Source organism: Primulina eburnea, unplaced genomic scaffold (genome assembly GCF_022965805.1).
Source record: "Primulina eburnea isolate SZY01 unplaced genomic scaffold, ASM2296580v1 ctg507_ERROPOS390280, whole genome shotgun sequence".
Lineage (NCBI taxonomy): Eukaryota > Viridiplantae > Streptophyta > Magnoliopsida > Lamiales > Gesneriaceae > Primulina > Primulina eburnea.
Window position 1 is genome coordinate 238,259 of NW_027331309.1, and position 15,693 is coordinate 253,951.

General features: G+C 33.9%; 2 protein-coding genes across 2 annotated transcripts; one reads left to right on the forward strand and one right to left on the reverse strand.

The window, feature by feature from the left end:
* The first annotated feature begins 5,577 nt into the window (after positions 1-5,577).
* On the forward strand, positions 5,578-7,472 carry LOC140821305 (cyclin-D3-2-like). Its single transcript, XM_073181765.1, has 4 exons — positions 5,578-6,289; positions 6,392-6,593; positions 6,759-6,889; positions 6,986-7,472. Exons 1-4 carry the CDS (start codon positions 5,789-5,791, stop codon positions 7,247-7,249), a joined length of 1,098 nt encoding a protein of 365 aa, XP_073037866.1. The 5' UTR covers positions 5,578-5,788; the 3' UTR covers positions 7,250-7,472.
* A 2,025-nt stretch (positions 7,473-9,497) lies between these two features.
* LOC140821308 (probable LRR receptor-like serine/threonine-protein kinase At4g37250) lies at positions 9,498-12,925 on the reverse strand. The gene is made up of 3 exons (XM_073181773.1): positions 12,831-12,925; positions 10,938-12,666; positions 9,498-10,307 (listed from the first exon to the last, which is right to left on the reverse strand). Exons 2-3 carry the CDS (start codon positions 12,622-12,624, stop codon positions 9,607-9,609), a joined length of 2,388 nt encoding a protein of 795 aa, XP_073037874.1. The 5' UTR covers positions 12,625-12,666; positions 12,831-12,925; the 3' UTR covers positions 9,498-9,606.
* Positions 12,926-15,693: the final 2,768 nt, after the last annotated feature.

Sequence of the window (15,693 nt, forward strand, 5' to 3'; positions counted from 1 at the left end):
GATCTGGTGTCACTCTTTTAGCCAACCAGATCAAGTGGCGTAACGTTAGCAGTATGACGCATGAGAACTTTCCAAGAGATCAATCATCTCAGTATTACTCTCATTCATGCACGCTTAACTCGGCATTATTAAAATCAAGATTCCTAATGATTCTCAATCTAGCAAAATAATAATTTAAACATATTAGTTTAGGTTAATTTTATTTGAGTCGAGTCGCAAGTTTTTTTAATTCATGCAAAATATTATTAGCAAAAAAATAAATAAATAAATTTATATTAAGTGATGGAAAATTTAAAATTTCATTCAGAAAATCAAATAATTATTTATGCATATTAATATAGGTGTTTCAAGTAGATAATTGCGAGGATGTTGATACCAGAATCCTGAATATTTATCAAAGAAATTTAAAAATTAAAATGAAAGCGAAAGTTCAAGTTTTAAATAAATGGCAGTATGACGATATATATATTGCCCAAGAAAAAAGTATCAGTGTTTTCTGCAACAATATGTACACCCAGTATTTAATAAATGTGGGCTGCTTTACAGTATTATCATACAATATTATAAAATATAATTGTAATTAGTTATATAGACAGGATAGGACTAAAATATTCTTTATTATTATGGACTCAGAAAAGGTTGTAAGCATTTAAATACTCAACATATATATAATATAATTAATGCACATCGATAATTCGATACAGATAATATATTCATTTTATTATTAATTTTTTGAATAAGGCGATATATATATTTATAGAATTTTTTTACATCTTGCCATCTCTAGTGGCAAACACTTCTTAATTTCATATCATATGACATAGAGTTGTGTTTTTTTTAGTACAAAAAGGGGCGATGATTGAACATAGGACCTACTATTACACGGGTGAGACCTCTACTATTGGGATACAAGTCCGATCTCGACGTAGAGTTGTGTTATATCATGCAATATTTTTTAAAGTTTGTTATACTTAGTTTTACTGAATTATCAAAATTATTCCATGAAGTTCCATTATTCATAAGAAAAAAATGTATTATATTTGTTTCTTTGTAATTTTGGTATTTTATGTTATCAAATGACAGTCTTAATTTACTATTTTTATGAATTTAATAAAATTTTCAACGTTGTACTGATGTGACATCAATGAGACATTGATGTAGTGACATATATCAGTATTTATTATAAAAAAATGAATAAAATTGTTAAAAATTAGACTAATGCTGAAATTTAATAACATAAATGATTAAGGCAAAAACTCGTGTGAGACGGTATCACGGGTCGTATTTTGTGAGACGAATATCTTATTTGGGTCATCCATAAAAAAATATTACTTTTTATGCTAAGAATATTACTTTTTATTGTGAATACCTGTAGGATTGACCTGTCTCACAGATAAAGATTCGTGAGATCGTCTCACAAGAGACCTACTCAATGATTAAAATCGCAAAGATAGAAAAATATGTGACAAAAATACAAATTTCCATATTTATGATATTTATTTTGCACATAAAATGTGTATATATCATAAACAATTTCTATAGAACCGCACATGGCATAACAAAGACATCAATTGAACACAATAAATTCCTACATTGCATGCAATAATTAATTAGAGATGACGATTTTATGATGTAGTCTACCCTATTGTTTTTTTTTTCATGCGTACATTAATTTTCCATCATATACAATATTCTTGGACAGCTAATTGTTTACGTATCATACAGCCAATAAGACGTACAATTAAGTAACCCTTCGTGCAAAACTTTATGATAATTTTCATTAATTTGATAGGGCTGGCCTACGCACAATAATTAGCACTTATTTTCCATCATTTTATTTGGTGAAGAGAGAAATGAGGCCATCGAGATAACTAAATTTTTTAAAATATTATTTACAATTTTTATTCAAAAATATAAATTTTACAAAGTGAAATTTATTCGTCTAGAAACCATGCTTGAATGAATATTAATTTGAAAAAATTATAATTTTAATCACGTAAGTTGATATGTACGTTCAATATTTTATGTTTTTAAACATGTATCTTGTCCAAATTTTGTTTTCATCCCCTAACTTGATATTTTTTTTTCTTTTTTCGCTTAAAACCATTAAAATCATGAATATTTTTAATTTAGAATTGAAGTTCTATTTCGTAGCTTATGTGACGAAAATAATGACTATATTATATACTCAGATATGATAAATCAACAAAATAAGTAAATGTGGTAAATAAAATAACACAATGATTTATGGATGCTAGGAGAGTCAAGATCCTACTTTATCATTTCTTCCACTTAGAAAGAATTTTATTAGAAGACTTTGGGTTAATAATACTTTATAACAATCTGTTTCAACCTTATAACTTATCGACTACCTAAGTCAAAACTCCTAGTTGAATTCTTACAACAGGTTGAGACACACATTCAAACAACCAATACAACACTGATGTAACAATATAATGAATCATCATAATCAAACTATCGTTCGACTCTTCAAATGTTCTAGACATAAACGATTGAGCAGTTTCGACTAGAGCCCTTCATGATCCTTGGTGATCTGATAAATTTTCTTCGAAGTGAGAGTTGTCTTCTCATTTCAAAATATCGAGTAGTGTCTGGCTTTAGTTTTCTCCTTCATTTTTCTTAAATTTATTTTAATATGTATAATATATGATTTATTTTAACCACATAAGCCTTGCAGAAAAATATTGTCGTCAAATAAGTAATACTAAGTCGATTTAGTACTTTCGGGGTTAAAAAAAATGACAAAAAAAATTATTAGTTAGTAAATAAAAATCAAATTTCGATAAATTACAAGTTTAAAACTAAAAACATATAGAAGTAAAACCCTAGTTCTCCCCATTAAATTAATTTATAATCTTTTTACCCTAGATTAAGCCGACAGATCAGCCAGACATGCATATGTTAAATTAGCAATAAGTTTAGGTGAAGCCCTTGATTCTAGAGACATCAATAGGGAGGACAATAGCCTCGAGCGTTGAGTTCATTATTGTAGACATATAGAATTTAAGGGGTGTTAGATGGAGGCTTTAAGGGGTAAAAAAAAATGGTTTTTAATTCGACGTTAAATCTCACTTTTATTAATTAAAATTATTTCTAGCTTTTACTACTCGCCCAAATATATAAATATTTATATAATTGGTTTAATTTGTACTGTGACTTTCTTCAAATATATATTCACTTAATTTTTCCCAAAGAAATTATTTTACGTTAAATATTTTATCAACCCTCTTGAATATTTCATGGAACTTTCGACCATTTTGTGAGTTGTCACCTTTTAAAGACATTGCAATAATCGAGACCATAAACCCCCCCGTGGAACATACGTTACGTCTTTTAGTTCCACATGGGATTTAATTCCTTTATTGTTTTTTTTTTTGGAATTTAATTTTTAATTATAGTATTTTATTATAGTAATTTTTCGAATTATTGGATTAGTATATTACGGTCAAATTCGAGTGCAGTTTGACTGCGGAATGTTTACGGCATTAAGCAATAAACCAGAGGAGCGAGAATCTCCTATCAGTATTTTAGCTTTTGACTCGTTTATTAAAATTTTCTACTAATGTGCACTACTTAGATTGAATTTTAAAATCTAAAGAGTAGGAAAATATTAAAAAAAAAGATGAAAAAATTTATATTTTGTAGGGGGGACCGAGCGTTTGTTGTTTTACCAAAATTTATAGTTGCTGATGATGCTGCAACTCAAATATTCTAAATCATACAACAACCTAAATGCTTTTATGGATATTTTGATAACTATTAATTTTTAACTGTATATGAATAAAACCCATAGTGGCTTTTTGAAGATAAATCCTTGTATAAATATGAAGTCTAAAGATTTTGAATTAAGTTCCTATAATTCTAAAAAATAAAGATTTATTATTTTCCCAAGTTGAAATTAGTAGCTAACTTAGTTGCATTTTAATAATCATAATTAATAATGAGACATGATAATTGATTCCAAGTTGTAGATTTGGCTCAATGTCAATGCTTAGACAACATAAGTTAGATCTAGTTGTCATGATATAATTGAATTTGATAACTAATACATCAAATCTAAACTAATGACTAGCTTATCAAATATATGTATGTATATGCGTATATATTTCAAGAAGTTGATTTTTATCTTTCTTTTTTTTTTAAATAATTGTATTTTAGACTCAATTTCCATAATGGATATTTTTGGCATATAAATTCTATAAATATGTATCTTAAATATGACATTTGTCTTGTTCCAAATGCGATACTAAGGGTGCACACGAGTCAAGTTAAATTGAGTTCGATTCGTGAAAATAACAAGTTACTCGATGATAATTATGGTTAAACCCAATTCATGGTTTAAGCCTAGTGAGAGCCTAACCCAAATTAGGGTGCAGAATTAGCGGGAGCCGATTCTTCAATTATGTACTTTGAACACACTTTGGAACAAGTCGTATGGTCCATCAACTTGTGTGGAAGAAGCGAAAATTGTGAAGGTGGAAGGAAGGCTCATTCAAGAGGGGAAAAGCTTGCCTCTTATGGTTGATTCTCTAATTTTGGGATTAAGCTAAAGTGTATGTTATGTCAAGAAGAAATGGGAAAATGAAAAGTAAATTAAGATATTGCTGATAAAACACGAAAACAAAGGTCGTCGTGGATGTTTTTGGAGGAGGAGGGGCAAGCCGCAAGCTCATAGCTCGGGCGAGCCACGTGCAAGAAAGATAGGAAGAAACTGTTGAATGTCATGAGTAGGCGAGCCTTGGATGAATGTGTGGTCCTCTATCACATGAATATGGTTCCTCACCTCATACTTGTGGTCATCATATTTTTTCCTGTAATATTGGGTTTGCGAAATTCATTATTGAATTCATATATGTGGTCATCATATTTTTTCCTGTAATATTGGGTTTGCGAAATTCATTATTGAATTCATATATTGTTTTTAGCGACGTCCTCAGCTGCACCATTAACCATATATATTGAGTCTCGAACTTAAACATTAGAGAAGTTACGTTGTGATACTCTCCTGACCCTCTTATAACATTCCGATCATGATTTGGAAACACGAACCCAAGTCGATTTCGGATCTTAGAAAAGAACTGTCTGATTTTAGTATCACTTGATATCATGCTCTAAAATATTTGTAGTATAATAGAGTTCGAACTCAACCTCGAATTTGAAAAATTTTAGGTTTTTTATTTTAAGTTTAAATTTTGTATTTATATCGACGAAAATATCATTAATTTATTTATTATTTAAAGAAATCATTATATACAATTACTCGAGTAGTTCGAGTAGAAACAATTAAAACTCGAACTTACCTCAAGTTTAGTGAAATCAAGCTCAAATCGAGTTTTGAATGAATCGCTATTAATAGTTTGATCAGCATACATCTCTATGTTATGCTATGTTCAAATAATAAAATAGAGGACATTTATTTGTATTACAAAAAAATATCATAAATATGAATCACACCAAATGACCCTGTGTGGGTGTGGCAAGTTAAAATCTTGGAAAAGATGAAAACAAAAAGCAAAAAATAAAAAAATGAAAAAGAGGAAAAAGACAGGTGTGGAGAGTCGCACAGATTAAAAAACCCTCACTCCATAACAGCGCTCTCTCTACTCCTCTCCCCCATCCTCTCTTTTCAGTGTCTAAGGGAGGAAAAAAGGGCAAAAAACAAGCAAACGAAGATATGACAAAGAGCTCAAGATTCAATCTTTCGTTCTTTCCTCTCTCATATATAAGATAATGAGCAGGGGCTCCTGTGTCTTCTTCTCAGAAGAAGATGGTTTCTCATTTTCAAGAACAAGAATCCCTTCTCCAAAATTCGATCTTTGATACCCTTTACTGCGAGGAAGAGCGTTTTGATGAGGATTTGAGTGTTGGTTCTGGCTTCAGGGTGTCGGAAATCGATGATTTTAATGAGATTGGTGGAAAGCCCTTTGCTTTTCTTTGTGAGCGCGACCTTTTCTGGGACGATGACGAGCTTCTGAGCCTGTTGTCTAAGGAAAAAGAACAAGCCCATTTGGGTTGCGATGCGATACACTCGGATGGGTATTTGAAAATGGTGAGAAATGAGGCCGTTAAATGGATGTTAAAGGGTACTGCGTGCTATGGATTCACGGCCATGACTTCTGTTTTTGCTGTGAACTACTTTGATAGATTCATTGCAAGCGTTTGCTTCCAGAAGGATAAGCCATGGATGAGTCGGTTGCTTGCCGTTGCCTGTCTTTCCATCGCGGCAAAGGTCGAAGAGACGCAAGTGCCTCTTCTCGTAGACTTTCAGGTGCGTTTCTTCATCACCATTTATACCATTGCTCGTTTGCAATATATATGCTTATGTAAATGCCTCTAGCTGATTTTGGGCTTTCGCTTTTGTGTATCTAAGGTGGAAGAGTCTAAATATCTATTTGAGGCGAAGACTATTCAGAGAATGGAACTTTTGGTGCTTTCCACTCTCAAATGGAAGATGAACCCCGTGACTCCAATCTCATACATTGACCACATTGTTAGAAGAATGGGTTTGATTGGAAGCCTGCATTGGGAGTTTTTGGGGAGGTGCCGGAGTCTCATTCTCTCTATCATAACAGGTATGATATAGGTTGTTTTGCTGTAAAGATTCGACCTCACTATTAGGAATCGAGATTTTAATCCGAGATCTGATGTGTATTGATCTGTAATTATGTCTATCTTATAGTGATTTTTTCATGGTTCAAATGACTTGACTTCTGATGCAATTGTACTCATGAATGCAGATTGTAGGTTCATGCGCTATATTCCTTCGGTTATTGCTTCTGCCACAATGCTAAATGTTATTAGAGAGATTGAGCCTTGTAAAGTTTTGGAGTTCCGTAATCAGTTCCTGAGTTTGTTCAAAATGAACAAGGTTTGCTGAATTAATATGCTTTGGTGTTTAACATTGAGATCACGCCTTGGACTATACACCAAGATTAACATTCTTGATTGTGAATCATATAAACAGGAAAATTTGGACGAATGCCATGAACTTGTAAAGGAGATATTGGATGGTCATGTCCATAAACTTTGTCACAAACGCAAGCATGAGTCCATACCAAGCAGTCCAAGTGGTGTAGTTGACGCCTATTTTAGCTCTGACAGCTCTAATGACTTGTGGGCCGTTTCATCATCTGCTTCATCATCGCCAAAGCCTCTGTTTAAGAGAAGTAGAGCTCAGGATCAGCACATGAGGCTGGCTTCACTAAGCAGTCCCTGTTGGCGTGGCTAACCATCTTCTCATTGAACTCTCATTTGTCATTCATCTGATATTAGCCATGGTACTTCATAATTACTTTTTTGCTATGTTTTCTATCATAAGTCAGTCCAATTATGCGACATTTCAACTATTTGTTATTGTAATTCTTGCCAATCCCATGTGACGGGTCGACTTATTAATTTAACAATTGCCTCTCGTCATCTCTTTGATTGGGGGATGGAGAGTAATTTTGAGATTTTTGTCTTGAGCAATATTATCACAGACTGAGTATCTAATTCATTACAATAATGTACCTCTTTAGTTGATCAAGGATCAGAGACAGGGATGGGCGTCCCAAGTCTCTGGTTGTTTTTTCAAAGGAGGAAATTCTTGATATAAAGAATGTTTTTCAATGTTGGACAGGTTGGCAATCGACTGTTTTTCTTCTTGACAAGTATCTCTGTTATAGCATGTGGAGCCATGCTTTTGAATACACGGAAAATTTGTTTTAAATCTTCTATGTTTATTGTCTCATCTTGTGTTGTGTTCTGTAAAACATGATGTTTGCTATGTGTTTAATACACATAACACATCTTGAACATTCAGTTGGTGTTGTGTAGGCCGTAAAATATAGAATAGCAAACAATTTGCACCGGTAAATGATGTTGCGAGTTGCGACCAGACTTAACTCGTTTAATCAGTTTTTTCTTGCTTGAATATGGCTCAAGTAGCAGAAGCACACAATTTTAAGGAACAATCTAAATGGGAGGTGACATTTTCTTGCTTGGTTTCTATCCAAGTGACAAAAATAGAATAATCTATAATACGAAAGGCTACATTTTCCCATTATTAGCTTTGTTTGATTCCATTTGGATTATAGGTTAGATGATTGGATTCTGTATATATGTGAAAGCTTAACTGTGGTCTCGCACATGATATAATCTCAGTGTTTTCCAACTGTTCCTTTATATTATGTTTTTAGGCCCCGTTTGGTTTGATGGATAAAGTAGGTTTATATTATTTAACCTACTTTATCCCTCGTTTGGTACGCGTGATTATTTAACCCACTTTATCCCTCCTATGAATGATTATGTTATATTAGGCAGGTTAAAATAATACCTCCTCACCCCCTAGTATTATTTATCCTACTCTTAATCCATCCTATTTTTCCAATTTTACCCTTCTCTTAAATTCAAACTCACCATCACTTCCCGCCGCCTCAACGACCGTCGCCGGCCGACCGCCGCCCCCCGCCGGCCGCCGACCACCGCAAGCCGACCGCCGGCGCCGGCCGAAATTTCCGGCCGCAGCCCCCCGCCGGCCGTTTCCGGCCGGCCGCCGCCGCCGCGAAGGAGAAGGGCAATTTCGTCTTTTCATCAAAAAATTCAAAATTATCCTATATTTAAAAATCTTATCAAACATAATATTATTTTACCTCATATTAATCTATCCTACCACAATCATTTTCTTTATCATTTACATACTAATCATTGGTTTATCTTATCCTTCCAACCAAACGTAGCTTAGTCTTTTGTAGAATTTTAATATGGTGATTAAAATATTAACTTCAAAGATGAAGTATTTAATGTTAAAAGATTTTAATATTTTTTCTACATTTATTCAAATTTTCGAATCCTAATCTCCCTACTAATCGATAAAATTAGTAATATTTTACTAAATAAATAAAAATTCAACTGAAAAAGTCATTTTCATTTCGCTAAACCCGAAACTCCCACAATCTGTTGCTGCTATTTAACAGCATAACCCCTTCAATCATTCTCATTTTTCTTGAAGAATAAAAAATAAATAACAGACAATTATTGTATTTATGTTTGACATTTACTGCTTTAATATAGGTTGTTTTGTTGTATAATCTCTTTGCTTAATGTACAAAGTTATATGGATATTGATTGTAAAAATAATCACGGTTTATTTTGTTGGATAGCACCGTATTGCTGCTATATTTTGCAATACTCAAAATCTCATTCATTTGTCCTCCTTTCTTTGACATGAATCTGTCATTTATCTTAGTTTTTCCAACTTCATAAAAATATTTAATATTATTTCACGAGTGACCCAAATATAATATTCGTCTAACAAAATTGATATATTAGACAATCTCACCCAACTTTTTGTGTTCATATTAATAGTAATTATAAAACATTTTATAAGTTAATTTTATATATTTTAAAAAAAAAATTCATCCAATCACAAATACTTGATATAAAAGAAAGTAATTGTTTTGTGTGTATTATTACCAACACAATTTAATTAATAGCTTGGGAAGAGTATGAAATTACATTATTATAGTCCAAAATCAGCACAATAACTCACATATTTCAGTAGAATATTCACAGAAGAAACGAAAAGGAAAAAAATTAATATCATCATTACAATTGAGAATAAATGCATGATGAAGAAAATGAAAAACATGGGATCTTCTCAAGTGATTGGAGGACTTCTTTCATTGTTGGTCTCTTTTGTGGCACACAAGATATGCAACCATAGCCTAGCTTTAGGAGTGCCAACAAGGCATCTGTGTTACCCTCCATGTCAGCACGAATTGCCACATCAGCCATCCTCAACACCTTCTCTTTGTCTTCTTCTGTTGATGTAAGTGCCCCGATCGCTAGTCCGTGTCCTATTTCCTCGGATACGATGACTTTTCCGGTCAAAAGCTCGAGGAACACCACGCCGAAGGCGAACACATCCCATTTCGGATTGGGCTTAAGACTTCGTAACGATTCGGGAGCATGATAAGGTGAGATTCCCATCACACTAGGGCTCGGGCTCGGAGTAGGCCCAGTGGAACAGTCCTGAAAGCTGTCCCGCGAGGCTGTGGATCTCTTGCTCCCAAAATTCCGGGCTGATCCACCAGCTAATTTGGAACTATTATCGTCAGTTACCAGCCGTGCGAGCCCGAAATCTCCTATCTTAGGCTCCATGTTGTGACCCAAAAGAATGTTACTGGGCTTTAAGTTTCCATGTACATGCTTCTTCTCATGGATGTAACAAAGCCCACGGGCCACACCTTTTGCTATCTTGATCCGCATTTCCCAGGGCATATGACCAGGGGGAAAGCCAGATTTTCCTGAAAATAAAGACCCAAAATGCGCATGTAGGTATCTAGAAAGATTCTATTTGTCTATCACCAGTCCCTTTCCATGCAGATTAAATATAAATTTTTCCTGATGACAGTGGACTTAGCTGTCTTGCGCACGGGAATTAGATAATAAGCAACTGCCGCTGGACGAAGGTTGACTTGGCAATAGACACACACACACACATATGTACATTTCAGGTATACCTACTCCATCTCCATCGTTGTAAAGTTAGTCAAATCCGAGCCATCTTTATATAATTAGAAAAGCGAACTTAAAATATGAAAAAGTTATATAGATAACATATATGTTGACCCAGTATATTATATTTGAAAACCTCTACAAGTACAAGCTCCTATGGAGCTTATCCAGCCGAATTACAATGGAAGTACCCAAAATACGATAAAATTTAAAGTCTAAATTGTTTGCTGGCTGTGGCAAAAGTGGTGTGAATTTGATCCATTTTTCAAGGGTAGTTGCGTTGTTCAATCAATGCTAGCGTATTTATGTTCAACTCAAGTGCGACAATACCAATTAAAATCTCGTACTACTTACTACTTGTCCGTTTTATTCTTAAAATTTTATACCGTCGGAATATGTAAATTAAGTAGAGTACTTACTGTAACGCGCATTAGCCAGGCTGCCATTGGGAACGAAGTCGTAGATAATCAACTTCTCATCAGAACCCCAGTAGAACCCTCGAATCCTGATCAAATTCGGGTGCACCAATTTCGCGATCACTCGGATCTGGTTCTCGAAATCACTGAACCGCTCCAATCCGTTTTCTCCAATCCGGCGGACGGCGAACGCGGTTTCGTCTTCGAGCACTGCTTTGTACGTGATGCTGGACCCCGATGAGCCCAAAATGTAGGCCGAGGCTTTGAGCAGTGTCTCGAGCTCCAGTTCTTTTTCACCGTCAACTGTTACCAGAGATCCTTTTTTCTGTTCTTGGGGACTGTGCATTTCGTGATTCCTTGGCGGGTTTTCGGCTTCTTCGCTGTAGGAATTCGTGGTTACCGAGGATGTCTCTTCTTCATCTCCTGCGGATGGGTGTCTTTGTTTCTTTAAGCAAGTCCATGTTCTCAGCCAGTTGTCTTCTTCCGAGGATGATTTAGAGGACGTCCAGGCGAAGTCTTTTCCACTTTCTGTTTCCTTTTTGATGGTGATGTCCGGTTTCTTCTTTTTCTTCAGATTATACACGTAAATGAAAATCGATGCCAGGATTAGAATCCCAGCAGCGTCTCCTATGACTATTCCCAAGATTGCTCCAGTTCTCAGCCTAGTTCTTTTGCCTTTAGGTGGAGATTCAGCATCTCCGCCACCTGGTGCGAAGGTTTCTGGGTCTGAGTCTATAGTTTTCGGAATGGCAGCAATCGCAGGAGGAGAGTCTGGTGCAGAAGAAACATTAGGCTGTGTGGCTGCGGAGGATGGAATTGAACATAGATTGTTTAGTGGCTTCCCGCATAACCCCGTGTTGCCAGAGTATGAATTTATAGCTTGGTTAACGAAAAGATTGGAATCTGGGATCGGGCCTGTCAAATTATTGAACGAAAGATCTATGATGGCATTTGTGGGGATTTGTCTCCCAAACTCCGGCGGGATTTCGCCGGAGAGTCTGTTGAAGGAAACGTTAAAATACACAATTCTAGTCCCGCCAAAATCTGGGGGCAATGATCCGTTTATCAGATTGAAAGACAAATCTAATATACGAACCGAATTAAATCCACCAGGAATTGAACCAACAAAATAATTGTTCTTCAAAGAAACAACTGTTAAATTCGTAAGAGCTATCAAATTTCGCGGCAGGCTCCCCGCAAAAGCATTGTCGTAAAGATTAAGAACCTGAAGATTCTTCAACGTCCCCACTAGCTCTGGAAACTCTCCAGTGATCATGTTGTTCGAAACATCCAGAATTTGAAGCTCGGAAGCGCCGAACAGAGATTCAGGAATGGAACCATTAATGGAATTGCTCGAGAGATTAAGGTATCTGAGATTCTCGATCATTCCAAGAGACGACGAGATCGATCCCAGAAGCCCGCAACCCGGGAGTGACAATCCCGTCACCCGAAGATAAGCTTCCGCCGAGCCCCAAGTCCCGCAATTGATTCCATTCCATGAACATGGAGTCTCATCAAATTCATTCCAGTTCCGCAGAACTCCGAAAGGATCACTCAAAATACCGTACTTGAACGACAACAAGAGCAGCCCGTCAGCGTTCAGCCCGAAACATCGAGCCCGAAGCAGCATAATAAAAGCAAGATTTCTCCACCGCCATAAATGGAGGATATCGAAATTTGGAGAGCTCATGATTATGCACCACAATCAACCCACATGTCACATCTTTTTTCCCTTCCAGAAACAAGAGAGAACCACAGTTAAATCGAGACAAGAACGGAGATTTTCAGATAAAATCCAACGAAATAAACTGGTATTTAAGGTAGAGAAAGGGCCATGTGAGGAGGACGTAAGTGTGAAAGAAGATGCAATATATTGAAGGAAGAGTAACAGCTCACCACTTTTCTTACGAAAAATGCTCTGTTCTGACCTTGGCGATAGTATATATTAATGAAGGTGATGCTACTTCAAGAAAATATTAATGATATGACACTCATTTCTTTATATTATATAATATGATGATATGAATATGGGGGAGAATGGTATCTTAGCTACGTGACATGGAGGTGAAGTCAAGAAGTGTCCTTTATTTATATATATATATCTGTCCTGATTGGGCTTAAGTCCGTATCCATTACTCATTACTTATAAAACTTTTCCAGCTCAGATACCGGAGCTTTTGACTTCCCAAAATTAGAACCTAAGACCTCCTGGACTTATATAAATCTTGACAACAAACATTTATTCAAGCATTTGGCAAAATAACTTTGTGGATGAGACCCGAATAATACAAATAGGTTGATGGTATGTTATATTTAAAGTAACATTTTTTCAAATGATCAATTCGACAACTTATATTAAAATATCGAGAAAATGTTACTCTAAACATGACACAAACTGAATTGCACAACTATATATGGATTTATATAGCAACTTATATGAACATGAATTATAGGAATCCATTATTTCGAACATATATCTTCGACCAAAGAGAGATCCGAGTATCCAACTTGGCAGCAATTCATGATAAAATTATAGAAGCCAATAGCTGATGGGACAATTTCATTTTTAATAATTACCCAATAGATATTGTCATTTCTTTCTTTATCCACTCAACTTTCAAATTATTGTAGTGTGTCCACATATTTATTTTCGTTTAGTCAACTCATGCCTGAGAATTGTTTCTAAACCTCGGCCACCCATTTAAAACAGAGGAGACAATTTTCCCCCCTCGTGAGCTTTATCTAATTCGATATGTTTTTTTTTTTATCTCAAATGTAATGAAATTAGGGTTTTATATCATATCATAAGTCTTTTATATCATATTTTAAATCAATAATAAGATCGACTGAAGAATAATCATGGAACAACAATAGACCGGTTATTAAAATATTGAACTTCAGTGAATTAAATCGAGTTTGATCTTCAAATCAAATGAGAACACTCAAAATAGTATTTCGTAAAAACTTATTAAATATTTAAAAGATATGTAAAAATATTTTTGGTTGAAGCTTTTTGTCAAACACTCAAAATAATATTTCGTAAAAACTTATCAAAATCAAGATTTCTAGAGTTTCTAAACACAACATTAAATATAGTTAATTAAACTTAACTGAATCATGCGTAAGATCATATATTTATTTCTGGCAAAAAATAGTGTTTAGTAACAAAAATATACATCGAACGATAAATACACCGTTGAACTTGATAGTTTAATCGACATATGACAAAAATCCACATAATGTATCACACATACATGCCTAAAAATGCAAAATTTTCTAAAATTTACCATCACTTTGTCCCATGATGGGAGGATGGAGTATTCGTGTGTTATCAGAAGTTATAGTTAGATGATTCAAATTTGTTAAATTGAGTAATAACTCAAACGTAATTAGCAATCATTATTCTTCATCATAATAATTAAACCGACTTGTAATTTTTGTTTTTAGAATATGTGATCTTAATTAATTATGATATTAGTTGTGAGACATAACTTTTTTTGTTTCCACAAAAATTATAATTAGCAAAAACTATATAACTTAAATATTTTAAATTATAGAACAGTCTTGGACTCACGATATGGGCGCTCTTCCAAAAAGATAGATAATTATTGATACCAAACAATGACAGTCTTCATACTAGGAGTTCTTAAATTATCGGGTTAATAAAAATTTTTTGGGCCAATTAATTAGATATTATTGTATTGAATTGGAAGGATAATTACAGATCCTTAATCCGATCAATGTTTTATATTTTATATGTTTTACGCAGAAGATGGATCTGATTTGAATGTTGGAAACATTATTAAAGACAACTTTACGAGTAAAAAAAACGTTGGTATCATAAATTAAATTAATGGGATCTTCAGAAAATAAATTAGATTAATGGGTTTGATTTAGAAAGTACTAAAACTTTATTAGCCATGGCATACATACTGGCCTGCTGATCTCATTAAATATTAAGATTACTAAATATCTAATAAATATTTATAAACTATTTTTCTACAAATTATGGAAAACAAAATATAATAAATAAATTCAATTAACATTACGTAAAATGGAAAAAATAAGAATAAAATTTGTTTATCGTATTTTTTCCTCATGACGTTTTTTTTATCTAATCTATTTTATTCTCACAACTGCATTGATGTCATGTCAACATCACGTTGAAAAAAAAAACTAAAATTGACAAAAAAAAAAACAAATATAACGGACTAAAACTGAAATTTAACAACATAAATTATCAAAATCGTAAATAGACAAACATATAGTATAAAAAAAATAACATATAGAAACTGGACTACATATTTTGGATTTTTTTTTTTAAAGGGAGAAATAGAATCTACATATTTGGGATAACTGAAGTATGTTTTTCAGCATATATGCATGTTAATGAAAGAAAATTTTGGAAAATAACATATAATTTGTACACGAATCAACCTTCACGGTAAGGTCGATCTCGGTATAGGAAGGTGGGTGATAAAACCTTCCTCCAAGGATTTGGCCATGGGTGGATCCTGTTGTTTGAAAACACGAAGTTTATATCGAAGTTCAGTTAAGTAAAAATATTTGAGTTTTTACTATTTTTTAGAACTGAGGAAAGAGTTTGTTATAATTAAATTTCAATCTTAAAATTTCGTCCCAAACTCGAGATTTTTGAGTCGGGTGAACTATAATTAATCGTACGACATTTGCGTATGTTATGAAAACAGTCGTCATATGATGTTTGGGTTCTGATATAGTTAAATTTCTTTTGTTCATC

Coding starts and splice junctions, on each gene's coding strand:
- LOC140821305 (XM_073181765.1), top strand. CDS start 5,789: ATGGTTTCTCATTTTCAAGAACAAGAATCCCTTCTCCAAAATTCGATC. Junction 6,290..6,391: donor CTCTTCTCGTAGACTTTCAG/GTGCGTTTCTTC, acceptor TGTGTATCTAAG/GTGGAAGAGTCTAAATATCT. Junction 6,890..6,985: donor GTTTGTTCAAAATGAACAAG/GTTTGCTGAATT, acceptor TCATATAAACAG/GAAAATTTGGACGAATGCCA.
- LOC140821308 (XM_073181773.1), bottom strand. CDS start 12,624: ATGAGCTCTCCAAATTTCGATATCCTCCATTTATGGCGGTGGAGAAAT. Junction 10,308..10,937: donor CCTGGCTAATGCGCGTTACA/GTAAGTACTCTA, acceptor CTTTATTTTCAG/GAAAATCTGGCTTTCCCCCT.